This window comes from Scardinius erythrophthalmus (assembly GCF_964197995.2).
Source record: "Scardinius erythrophthalmus genome assembly, chromosome: 18".
Taxonomy (NCBI): Eukaryota; Metazoa; Chordata; class Actinopteri; order Cypriniformes; family Leuciscidae; genus Scardinius; species Scardinius erythrophthalmus.
The window spans coordinates 19,194,023-19,206,728 of NC_138238.1; the positions used below are offsets into that span (position 1 = coordinate 19,194,023).

Below are 12,706 nucleotides of genomic sequence, written 5' to 3' on the forward strand. Positions count from 1 at the left end.
CTGAACCCCGCGATTTGTCCCACACGACTATATTAACCTTGTTTGGCAGCTCCCTCCGCAGCAGACAGGCACATATACTGCCAGTAAGTCCAGCACCAACTATTAGAACTCGAGACATTTTTTTAGAGAATGTAAAGTAAGCAGCTAACGTTACTTAAGATGAATTAGCCAAGTGATCTTGCTAGTTTGAAGATCTCACTCGATATGGCTTACTGTCACTTTAAGGATTATGAAAGGCTGAAGGGTTTTTTGTTGGCCAACTAAAACATTCCCTTTGTTTGTTCAATGTTTGACTGATAAGTATGCACATAATATCAAAACTTCAAAATAAAAATAAAGTTATATGACAGTTTTGCAGCTATTTGAAGAGTACGCACTCAAATGTCTTAATTGCATTTAGTGTAATTTTTAAATTAATTTATTTTCGTAGTCGAAAAAAAACTTGGCTTAACTGACTACTGTAATACACAATTTATTTAGTCTCATTATCTAAAAACAAATAATGACGACGTCAGTTTGACGCATTTAAATAATAATGGAGGAGTATTGAATCAAAGGAGAAAGCAGCTAATAACGTTACATGTATGAAGCTTCTTCAGGGAGGGGGACTGATTGATTAAAGGTGTTTAAGAACAGTGATCATGTCATGATGTCACTGTGTCAGCTGATGTTATGGTAAAGCATTATCATCGCTATCAGTCAGTGTGGTTAGAAAGTAGTTAGTACTGACCTAACTCTCCACGCGTTAGATTTCAGTGCGCTGCTATGGAGAGTTCAACCGACGTTGGGTGAGTTTCATTATTTTCGTTATTCAATGCTTAGGACTCTTCAACAAACACGGTTCATTAGATCATTAATCTCGATCAGCTTAATAAGACAAACATGTTTATTCGTGTGCTGCAAAGAATGATTTAGAATAGTGCAGGTTAGTAAATGAATTAGCAGTGAACGAAAATACTGTACGACAATGTAACTACTGTATGTTTGCACTGGCTGACTTCTGATGTATTTGTAACGCATAAAGTTAGTTCTTGGCTTCTTGTCATTCATACCACTCGGATGTGCTAACTGAACTGCTTTCGCTTTGTGAAAATGCAGAATTGTAAAATTAAACGTTGCTTAAATTATATATATCCCCTACACTATTTTTGGTGGCAGAAATGTTTGAATAGAAAAAAAAGTGAGCATTTTCCAAACACATTTTTTTTTTGTATTTGTATTTGTTTACCAGTCAAACTGCTCTTGTATAATAAAGTACAGTGATGTTTAGCAATGTTTGTTTTTACAGTTTATTTCGTCTGAACAAACTAGGATTTAGCTACATTGATTTTTTATGTATTAATTGCTTACCTTTCAGTCACACATGTTGAGCAACACTAAATGTATTGATGGCTGCTGAAGAAAAGCATAGCTTTTTAACATTGGTTTAGATTAGTCTTGGGAAACCCTGTATGTTAATTCACTGTTTGTGAATGTTCAACAGAAAGAAGATATCATGGCTGGTCTTGTCTCTGGTATTGCTTACACTTGGGCTGGTTCAGTGCAGGCCGCCTTTTCAGGACGAGGCAGGACTGGACCCTGAAGTCAATATGAACATCGTAAGTGACCAATACAACATGTAACATGTAATAAGACAAGCTGCAATGAGTGTTTTTCATTACTCATCAGTAAATTGTCAATGAGCGCTAAAACACCATGAATATAGAACAAATTCTGGTAAATTGGGCCTTCATCTCAGTGGTGACAAAAATGAAATTATTCAACAACATGCTGATTATTCAACCATAATTCAACAACATGCTAGACAATACTGTTTACTTTGTGAAATGCAGAGTTATTGAAGTGAAACAAACACTTTAGATCTTGCATAAACCTTTTTGTGAAATGTGAATGTAAATGTTCTGCAAAAGTTGTTCAAACTAAATCAGCTCTGAACCGCCTACACGAGGTGTGTGTAATTCGTATGTGTGACGGTTCTACGTCACTAGAAAATACATTTGCATAATGACCACCCGTGGTCCAATACAACTTGACCCTACCTCAAACACGTAATTTTACTGACGACTTCTTCTCAAATCTCGGAGTTCAACACTGAATTCGCAAAATGCTCGCCCTTTAAATATGGTTCGGTAGTAGTACCGTTTATTTGGACCAACTTGCTCTTCAGAATCATAACCTGTAAGTATGAATTAAGTTATTTTAATTAAGAATTAAATTCTCATTTTAGTAAATTGTGGCCATGAATTAAGAATTTGTTCTCTCGTTTTAGTAAATCGTGTCCACGTTGATTTAACTAAAACAAGGGAACAAATTAGTACAACATGGCCATGATTTAGTAAATTAAGGAAACTGATTACTAATTGTGCGCACACTATTTACTTCTTAAAACAACGAACAAATTAGTAAAACATGCTGACATATTAGTAAGTTGCGGGAACAAATTGTTAATTCGTGGCCACGATATACTTTTTTTTTCTTGCATTTTATGTGTGGGGCTCTGTAATACAGTGAGAATATGAGGCTTACACTCAAGGAGAATTCAGAGGCCAAACTGAGCAAAATTATGCAATTTGGCCAAAAATTGTTGCAATTTTGATAGCTTGCAATATAAATCAATGAGATTTTTATAACAGTATAACAGACTTACAGAAGAAATTCATAGAAATATCAGTTATCACTCTGTATCTCCCAATAATATTCCCAATAGTCTTAATAAGATGATGATTTTTCTAAACAATTATGTATGGATAATGAAGTAAACCTATACTACATAAGGACTTGTAACTCATGACCACATGAATGTCATGTCATGTTTTGAACTTTGCACTAGATTTGTAATATTATTTGCAGTTCTCTGTTTTGACACGTGCTCTCGAGAGAAGTGGATTCATTAGTTGACCATCTCTATAACAAACTACATTTTGCACTTTGTCCTTCCACATTTCACTGCGGCTCGCCCCCTTCGCAAATATGTACATGCATGAAATATCCATATATGAAACATATGCTCATATTATAGAGTAAAAACATATACCAATATGTACATAATATTCATAGCTATATATGAAACTTATTCGAAACTGAAACAATTCCATATATTGACATATTCATTTATCCCGTATAAATATATCTGTTTATGTATCTATAATGCATATTTTGACATGTATGTCTCATATATGAAATACCCATGCATAAAATATATTCTCATTGTATATTTGTCTTAACATACAGTACCATATAAAATTCATCATTTAAATATTTTGTTTCATGTAGCTATATAAACTAATTTTACTATGGGTATTTCATATATGTTATAAACTAATATCTTTATATATCCTGATGATGTATATATGTGGTAATAATGTATTGGCTTATATGAAAACAAATGACAACACCACTCTCGATATAGGAACATACAGTATATGTCATATATTACATTTACGTGCAGTGATCTTGGGAGCTGAATGCAGAGCACATCATCATGTTATCACAATTGTAAAAGTGTATATCTTGTTTCATAAGCGTTTTTAAGAAAACCTTTTTTTTTTTTTTTTCTCAGTGTGTGAAAATGGGAAGAGAAACATTCACGAGTTCAGCAATTTTTTCATATTTGAGATTAGACAGCTTTATGTTAAATCTTTTCCCACAGACTCTGAAAGGGAATTGTACTCTAAGTGACATTTATGCACTTTCATGTGTGGTTAGATATGAAACAAGACTTCTTGGTTTAAATAATGATATCTCATAATCATTGTTTGATAATTTGCACAGGTCAGAAAACCATTTGCAGAAATGCTGATAAGACAGTAATTTGTTGGTTTTAATACAATAACTGGGTTTTATACTCTGGGTTTCACATACTTGCATTCATAAGGAGACGATTGAGCCTTAAAATTGGTTCACTTGGGCTACTTAAAGGAATATTTTAACCCGTAAATGAAAGTTCTGTCATTATTTTTCATTCGAACACGTTAGGAGAGTTTAAATACTCTTAATCCAGTTCTTTTCAGTTTGTAGTGGACATGTCTGTCAAGATCAATAAAGGACAAAAAGACAATTCATAACTTGTACACCATATGTCTTCTAAAGCCACACAAATAGCCATACAAAAATCCATTCCAAGAAAAACATCGGTGAAGGTGAGTAGAAAATTGGGTCAACAATGCCTTGAAAGGTTCAATGTACGAAATCTAACGAAGGTAGCGACAGATTTTTTTCTTTTCATCCGAGTGAAACGGAATAAAGAAAAAGTAAAAAATGTAGGGTGGGGACTTGGTTCTATCCATCGGTTGTTGAAAAGAAAAAAAAAATACACACAAACAATCAATGTTGTAAAGTATTTGAGTAAATATAATTAGTTACTTTTTGGCCACTTTGTAGTTTTACTATATTAGCAACTTTATTAGTTTTATTAGTAAGAGGTGCACTCAAAAAAAAAAAAAAAGTAAGCCTTTTTTTAAGATTTACATATTTCAATTGTATAGTAAAATTCCATCAAATTGATTTGAATAATCCTTACATATTATTCATTATAGATTAAGAATTTGAAATGAGTAAAAAAAAAAAAAAAAAATACTAGAGTTTAATAAAACATTTTGTGTAAATCTTAATGGAACAAGGGAATGGACCATTTAGTTTATGTGATTCTTAATTCATAATATGAACAATATGTACGGATTATTCAATTCAATTTGATGGAATTTTACTATTCAATTAAAATTCGTAAATCTTAAAAAAAAAAAAAAAAAAAAAAGATATACTTCAAATGATTTTGTAACGATCACCAGCTGGAGTGCCTCTTAGAGTCACCAGAGGGCACTCCACACCAGACTGATCACTTCACAAAACTACAATTCCCATAATGCTCATACCTGGGACTGATTGCGCACTCACCTGCATCTCATTCAGACACTCCATATAAACCACACTCAAACAGAAGATCACTGCGAAGTATTGCATTGCCACGGACTATAATCACTGAGCGGTTTCCCCTATTCTACTGATCTGTTTATTGACCTCGGATTGTTATCTTGTTTCTGTCTGTTTGCTGCCTGTCTCGACTTGGATTGATCTTGGATTATTGTCTCTTGCTGCCTGCCCTAAAAAACTTCTGCCTGTGACCCGACTACTCTCTGTGTCTGTTCTCTGATCACCCTGTTTTGCTGTTGCCTGACCCTTGCCTGTTTTGACGTTCCTTCATTAAAAGCTGCAAATGAATCCTACTGAGTCTTCCAATTCATAACAGATTTTGAGCTCCGTTATATTTGCTCTTGATTTCAAGGAAAATGACATTATTTATAATGCGGCTCTAAAGTTCTCCGAATTTTCAATAGTTGATCACATTCTGCATTTTATTTCTGCATTCACTCTGCAGAAGTACATGAAACATTAATGATTTTCCAACACACACTATCTCTGCATGAAAAGAGGACAAATACCCCATCTCAGACAGAGAGTGAGAGAAAGAAGCACAACCCCCAGTGCTTACTCTCCCCTTAATGTGTGTTGAGCCAGCAGTGGGTTTATCCTTAAGTGGCCTAAAGTAGAATGAGCAGACAGAAGACCCAGGGGGAGTGGGAAACTGCAGAGCCTTTAATTATGCATGGGGAGATTGCATGGCAGGCCTGGAACCAACAAGCTCACGCAGTTTCTTTGAAGTCTCTGATTATAATTTATCTCATATCTAGAGGAGGAGGAGTGTGACTCCATACAGCTGAAATAATTGTGCTCTTGAAAAGACAAATGGCTAAACTAAGAATTTAAGCTGAACTGGTGTTTTCTCTTGTCATTACATTTAAAAAAAATACTGCCACGCTTATGATATGTATTGTAGACCTTGGCAAAGAGGAAATGTAGCTATTCTTAGGTTTATATTTCTTCTTCAAATTCTTCTTCATTATACTGCTTTCTTCAGAAAAGAACAGTGCTTGTGCTATTTTGAAATGTTGTATTGTCTAAGAATGACTCACTGAAGTGTTTGCTATATCATTTCATTTAATCTTACATGAAGGTGTGTTTCCATTGATTTCTCCATGCTGTCACGCTTCTTATGGACTTTGTCCATGTTCACCACGTGTTTGTCTCTTGTAGAGCGAGATCATCACACACTGGGGCTACACAGCGGAAGAATTCGAAGTGGTCACCGAGGATGGGTACATCCTGAGCGTCAACCGAATCCCACATGGGCTCAAAAACAAGGATGGACAAGGTAATGGTTTAAGTTGGATAGCCAAAATATTTGAATGAGCCCATTCATGCTTTTGTTTGGCCTGTGTTAGTGTGAATTATTAAAGATGGGAGCTTGCTGTTTTCACTGACATGGCCATCTGAAAGAGGAATTTCTTAAGATGGTATCTGAATTCTCATCATTCACAGATTCACTGTGCTGCCATTATTCAATTAAAGTTTACATGTATAGTAGCCTGGAAATCCAGACCTAAATCTTAAAGATCAATGGTCTGGCGTCGACTAATGAAAATCATTTGAAAATCTCGCTGCACGCAATTGGATAACACTTCGACCAATCACAACAATAAACCCCAGCTACCAGCAGAACTAACCTTTCTCTGACATTCTCTGATTAGACTCGGCGAAACAGCAAAAACGTCCTTCTTGCAAAGGAACGATTCGAGCGGCATCTTCTGTTCCCGTTCTAGATAAAAAGCCAAGTCTAACTCGTTCATTGTAGCGGCCAAAGCCGTTTCAAACAACTGGTATTCATCCATAGCCATCTTGCAATGTTTACTAATGACTTGGACGTCACAGCGCTGTCGTCATCTGTTTAGCTCGCCTCTGGCCCGCCTATATCAGATAACCCGATGTGATTGGTGCAGCTCAGATCGAGGGGCATATTTAATGAGCATTCGACACCAGAGTAAACTCGCTGAGCAAATTCAACTTGTGCTCTCGCAAGAATTCTGGATTACCAGGGTACATGTATAGCGCTTTTCACAATGCATATTGTTTCAAAGCAGTTTAACAGCAAATACTTGTTTTGATGTTACTAATATTCTGTTATCAGCCAGAGATGAGTGTATCAAAGTAATGTCCATATGGTATTAATATACTGTTTTAATACATGTTATGTAGTTAATTAGTTAACATCATGTTTTCAGTTAAGCTAATGTTAGGCAGAAATTACAACTTGTGCTAGTAATGATTACAATATAAGGTATTATTACAGTATTAGGATAATATCTGAAAGTAAATTGTTGGTGTCACGTGAAAACTTTGCGAAGCTGGAGCCAAAAATACACACTGAAATATACGAAATACATAGTCACTTGAACACACTGGGTGAGATGTTCACATCTGAAGCTTAACATCTTAACATCCCGTGCTCTTTAATAGTCACGTAGCAATTTAAAGAGGGGAAAGAAGTGGTTTTAGATGAGTCAGTCTCATATATGGAGGAGGACCTCTTGTTACAGGGTCATATAACGCAACCCACACATGATTTCTTCACTGGGTTTTTCATCTCATAAATATCTAGATCTCATGACCTCTCGTGATGCTGCGGGTTTCACAAATTGGTAACACTTTACAATAAGGTCTCATTTGTTAACATTAGTTAATGAATTAACTAACATGAACTAACAATGAGCAATACAAATTTGCTACAGTATTTATTCATTTTTGTTTATGTTAGTTCACAGTGCATTAACTAATGCTAATAAATACAACATTTGATTTTAATAATGTATTAGTAAATGTTGAAATTAGCTAAGATTAATGGATGCTGTAGAAGTATTGTTCATTCTTAGTTCATGTTAAGTAGTTAACTAATCTTAAATAATGAAACCTTATTGTAAGCGTTACCCACAAATTTAACAGTGTTATTTAATTATTCGTGCTTTTTTAAAGATTTACTTTTACTTTGATAGAATATGCATATAAGTTGAAAATTGTTGTCATGTTATGGCAAAACAATTATGATAAATATATATATATATAATTAAATAAAAATTAAAAAGTTAAACATTTTTAAATTAAATTAAGAAAAAATAAAAACATTAAATATTAAAACCTATATTACAATACATTCTGATATCAGTTCACTCATTGTGCATACAAAACTTTCACTGGATTAATACAATTAATGGCAAAATGAATGTTTGGAAATGTAAACTTATATTTCCTACCATGTGCACGTTAGTATTTTCACCCCCCCAATTTTTTTTTTTTTAAGCCAGTTATTTATATCTTTTGCTGTCAGTAGGAAATATAAGTTTACATTTCCAAACATTAATTGTGCCATTAATTGTATTAATCCAATGAAAGTTTTGTATGCACAAGGAGTGAACTGATATCAGAATGTATTGTAATAAATCAATGACAGGTATGATGTCATCAGCTGTAAAACAAAGGAATCTCTGTGAAGATACAGCAGGCTGAAATCAGTTCAGTTCAGATGAGTGTTATTGTGGTGTTAATGTTCAATTCACTATTCATTAGTTCTTCTGAAATCAGTATTCAGTTTGATATTTAGCGCTCCCCATATTTCATTAATGAGCAGAGAGATCTCAAAAGCTCATGCTCTCACACTAATCTCGCCAGGGACGCCACTGGAGCGGAAAACCAATTCAACAGCCATACATCAGCTTCCACTCTCCCTTGCTGTGCTAACACAATGTCTCGTGTTATTTTAAATGAGAATACATTTCCCCGACACAAATCCCTCTGCTGGAGGATTTGAGGGGCCTTTGAGAAACTTTGGCCTTGTGCATCTTTGCTTTTTACTCATTGTATTAGATTAAGGGTGTTGTTGGCTCGTGTTTGACCTTCAGAATAAAATTGGTTTATGCTAATGAATGTGTGGAAATGCGTTCTGTATGTTTATAACCATACTTAATCAGGAAGCCAGGGAATTATGAAGACCAAGACAAACCCTGTGTGTTGTTTTATGGTGGTTTTAGGGCTGTGTGTGTTTGTGTGTGCTGGGAGCTGGTTAATGTTAATAATGAATTCTGATCTGTGATAAATAAGTAAAGAGCCATCAAGCTGTTTGTTTCAGTGGATGGCTGGTGCTTAGTGCTGTGACGTTGGGTGTTATAAGCACAGAAGCTCTGAGGTGGCACACACAAGATGCAATTCATTTCATGCTGTCCCAATTCTCCATGTCACACGGGACACTGGTGGGTCGAAAGAAGAGCACCGGCGAATTACTTTTGAGGTTTCATAAAGACAGTCTCACCTGAGAAAGTGCACACTAATTTTGTTCTCCGAATCTATTGATCAATTTAAAAATACATTCAAAATACAAATCATGCACACAATGATTTCTGTAATGAGAATGTTTTTAAAATTGTGTTTAAAGCACTGATTTCCTTGATTTGAACTTCATTTCTCATAAACTCTATCGTGACTCGGCGTGCAACTGCTCTTATTATTCTGCAGTTATGTAAACTGTAAAGTCTCCACACTGTTGCTAAAGTCTTGCTGTGTGAGTTGCAGGCTTTAAGGGGGTTGAAGGAATGACTGGTATGAAGTCAAACAATGCTATCAGCCCAAGGTCTGTTTGTGCTACTAAGAGGACCAGCTCACTTCCTGTTTCTGACAGATATTCACGATAAAGGTCCCAAAAAAAGAAAGGATGGCATTAGCAGTATAAAGCTAATGCACATACTCCATCTGCTGGCAAAATGCATAATCTCAAAAAATAAATAAAATAAATAATAATAATAATAATACAGACAGACAGACAGACAGACATACATAGATATGTACGTACGATTATGTATGTATGTATGTGTGCATGCATGTATGTATGTATGTATGTATGTATGTATGTATGTATGTACGTACGTACGTACGTACGTACGTACGTACGTACGTACGTATGTATGTGTGCATGCATGTGTGTGTACCTACTTAACTATATTTTGGGGACAAATTTGTTCCCAGAAGTGACCAAAATATCCAAAAACCTCCCTTTAGGGATATATAAAGGTTTTTGTACAAATACAGAAAGTTCTGTGTGATGGGTAGGGTTAGTGTGAGGAGAGAGAATATAGGCTACAGTTTGTACAGTATAAAAACCATTACGTCTATGGAATGTCCCCATTTAGATGGCTAAGTAAACGTGTGTGTGTGTGTGTGTTTGCTTGATTATATTCTGATCCACTTAAAGGTTTGTGTGTGTCTGTATATTTGATTATATTCACATCCACTTAAAGGTTTTGTGTGCGTGTGTGCATGCGTGCGTGTGCGTGTGCGTGTGCGTGTGTGTGTGTGTGTGTGATTATATTCACATTCACTCAAAGGTTTTGTGACCTATTTTGGACTCTTGATTCATGTTTATGACAGAAGCCAAGCCTGTAGTGTTCCTCCAACATGGTCTTCTTGCTGCTGGAAGTAACTGGGTGACAAACCTGCCCAACACCAGCCTGGGTTTCCTCCTAGCCGATGCTGGATTTGACGTGTGGATGGGCAACAGTCGTGGGAACACCTGGTCCAGAAAACATGTCAGCCTTGACCCTAAACAGAAAGAATACTGGAAGTTCAGGTACAAGGATAAGATTTTTATGAAAGTGGTGTGTGATATTCAACATGTTTACTCAGTTCACACATCCCCAACAAATACCAACCTTTACACTTTTTAAGACATTTAAAATAAACATTTGAAAATTCACTTCCATTGTTTGAATGTTCAGAATTCAAACTGCAACCATGTCATGATCATAATATTTATACCTTGAATTGTAATTGGTCATATTTCAGACATACACTACTATTCAAAAGTTTGAGGTCGGTAAGAAGTCTCATGATACTTTTCTTTAGGATTCTTTGATGAATATAAAGTTCAAAAGAACAGCATTTTTATTTAAATCTTTTGTAACATTATAAATGTGTGTATTGTCACCTTTTGAACAGTAGTGTATATTTACAAATTTAGAGTTTGATATAAAGGTTGACTTTTTGATTGTATATATTTAAGCGTTCATTATTGAAAAGAATTAAAACCTTGTCTTGCCTCAAATTGTAACATTATTATTATTCTTGCCTCACAAGCTGTGGTATTTCCTTCAGGAAATGGAAATCTAGTTCTTATCTTGGGAATTGGATTAATAATGTTTCATCCAGAAACCTAAGCTCAATTTTTTTTCTCTCTGTGTTGTGTGTTTGTGTGTGTGTGTGTGTGTGGCAGTCATGATGAAATGGCTAAGAAGGATCTTCCCGCAGTGATAAACTTCATTACAAAGACAACTGGCCAGGAGCAAATCTTTTATGTGGGCCATTCCCAGGGAACCACTATAGGTATCACCCATCCTCTAAGCATTTCAGAGTGATTCATTATTTTGAAATGTGGAAATGTAAGCCAGGGTGACTATTCATCAAATCACTGGTCTACAAAATATGCTTAGAGATGTGCTGTGCATTATGCATCCTCTTGCACTGACAGTAGGCGAATGTTGAATGTGTTATCATGTGGGAACATCTCCCAGGTCACGGCTGCTACAGTACTTCTCACTTTTAGCTATGCATGACATGTGATTCTAAGCCTTATATATTTTATTTATTTCCTCTTTAACTGTTGCTGAGTAACTTCCTGTTCTTCACTGTCTTGCTTCTCAGCATTCATGGCTTTCTCAACAATGCCGGAGCTGGCCAGCAAAATCAAGATGTTCTTTGCCCTGGCTCCTGTCGCCACAGTAGGGTTGACTAAAAGCCCCATGACCAAATTGTCTGTTATTCCAGAGTTTCTCATTTGGGTGAGCAGTTTATTTAAAATGCTATACTGGCCCCGTCCCAAATGGCACACTTAATTTGCACTTGCATTCTTTTGGATTTACAATGACCGCTGCGTGTCCGTTAAGTCCACAAGACCATAGGATGTCCCATTTGTCATTTTAGACAACTTCTACTTCACAAAAGTGTGGACTCAGAGGAAGATCACAAGAGCTTAAAGTTCCATTAGGGACAGGGCCACTGTAGCTCTCTAGCAAAAAAAAACCTATTGCCTTTTAACTGCCATGAAACCTCATAAGTCACTTATTTGGAATCAACTCATAAGGCACCTATAGGCATAATGATTATTTATCAGCTCATATCAACCAATCATTTTTTCATTTGCAGGATCTTTTTGGAAGAAAAGACTTCATGCCTCAGAACGAATTGATTAAGTTTTTTGCCACTGAATTCTGCAGCAGAAAGCCCTTGAGTGTGCTGTGTGGAAACATCTTCTTTCTCCTCTGTGGTTTTGATGAGGAGAACCTGAACATGGTATAACACTCTTAAGCATTGTTCAGTTATGCTCTTTTATCGCAATGAATTTTGGAATGTTCCTTCATGAGTTTGTCTCTATCTTTAAGACCAGAACACCTGTGTACACAACACACTGCCCAGCAGGAACCTCAGTCCAGAACATGGTTCATTGGGCTCAGGTAAAAAAAAGAAAACTCACAGTAACATGTGCATGTGCCCTGCTAAATGTCCCTTTCCATCTGCAATCCACACATTATTTCCTCAAAATGAGTGAAAGCACAAACACCAGAGGTTGTGACAGTTCCTTCATCTGTCTCAGAGTAAAAAATATCAGTGTGAAGTAATAGAGCAGTGTCACAATAGGGGCTTTTGGGTAAGTCCAATTTGACATTTTTCTGGACCTGCTCGATCACACAACATGTACATTTTTTTTTTAAAGTTATCCGTTGGATTTATAACAACTGTCATGTTCACACTGACCCAAAAAACACCAACAGGGTCT

General features: G+C 35.8%; 2 protein-coding genes across 7 annotated transcripts in view; one reads left to right on the forward strand and one right to left on the reverse strand.

The window, feature by feature from the left end:
* The window catches only part of rnls (renalase, FAD-dependent amine oxidase), a 70,133-nt gene extending 69,532 nt beyond the window's left edge, over nucleotides 1-601 (reverse strand). For 2 of the 5 annotated variants that reach the window (XM_081393271.1, XM_081393273.1), the window contains exon 1: nucleotides 1-206. In XM_081393271.1, the coding sequence (XP_081249397.1) occupies nucleotides 1-118 (118 nt within the window). In that variant the 5' untranslated portion in view covers nucleotides 119-206. The other 3 variants (XM_081393274.1, XM_081393272.1, XM_081393270.1) reach the window with 2 other exon arrangements.
* lipf (lipase, gastric) overlaps nucleotides 277-12,706 on the forward strand; it is a 14,088-nt gene continuing 1,658 nt past the window's right edge. Inside the window, exons 1-9 of one of the 2 annotated variants that reach the window (XM_081393268.1) lie at nucleotides 532-675; nucleotides 750-788; nucleotides 1,484-1,598; nucleotides 6,091-6,208; nucleotides 10,306-10,504; nucleotides 11,147-11,256; nucleotides 11,575-11,711; nucleotides 12,076-12,222; nucleotides 12,312-12,383. In XM_081393268.1, coding sequence (XP_081249394.1) covers nucleotides 766-788; nucleotides 1,484-1,598; nucleotides 6,091-6,208; nucleotides 10,306-10,504; nucleotides 11,147-11,256; nucleotides 11,575-11,711; nucleotides 12,076-12,222; nucleotides 12,312-12,383 — 921 coding nt within the window. In that variant the 5' untranslated portion in view covers nucleotides 532-675; nucleotides 750-765. Of the gene's footprint in view, nucleotides 789-1,483; nucleotides 1,599-6,090; nucleotides 6,209-10,305; nucleotides 10,505-11,146; nucleotides 11,257-11,574; nucleotides 11,712-12,075; nucleotides 12,223-12,311; nucleotides 12,384-12,706 lie in introns of both variants that reach the window. The other variant, XM_081393267.1, reaches the window with a different exon arrangement.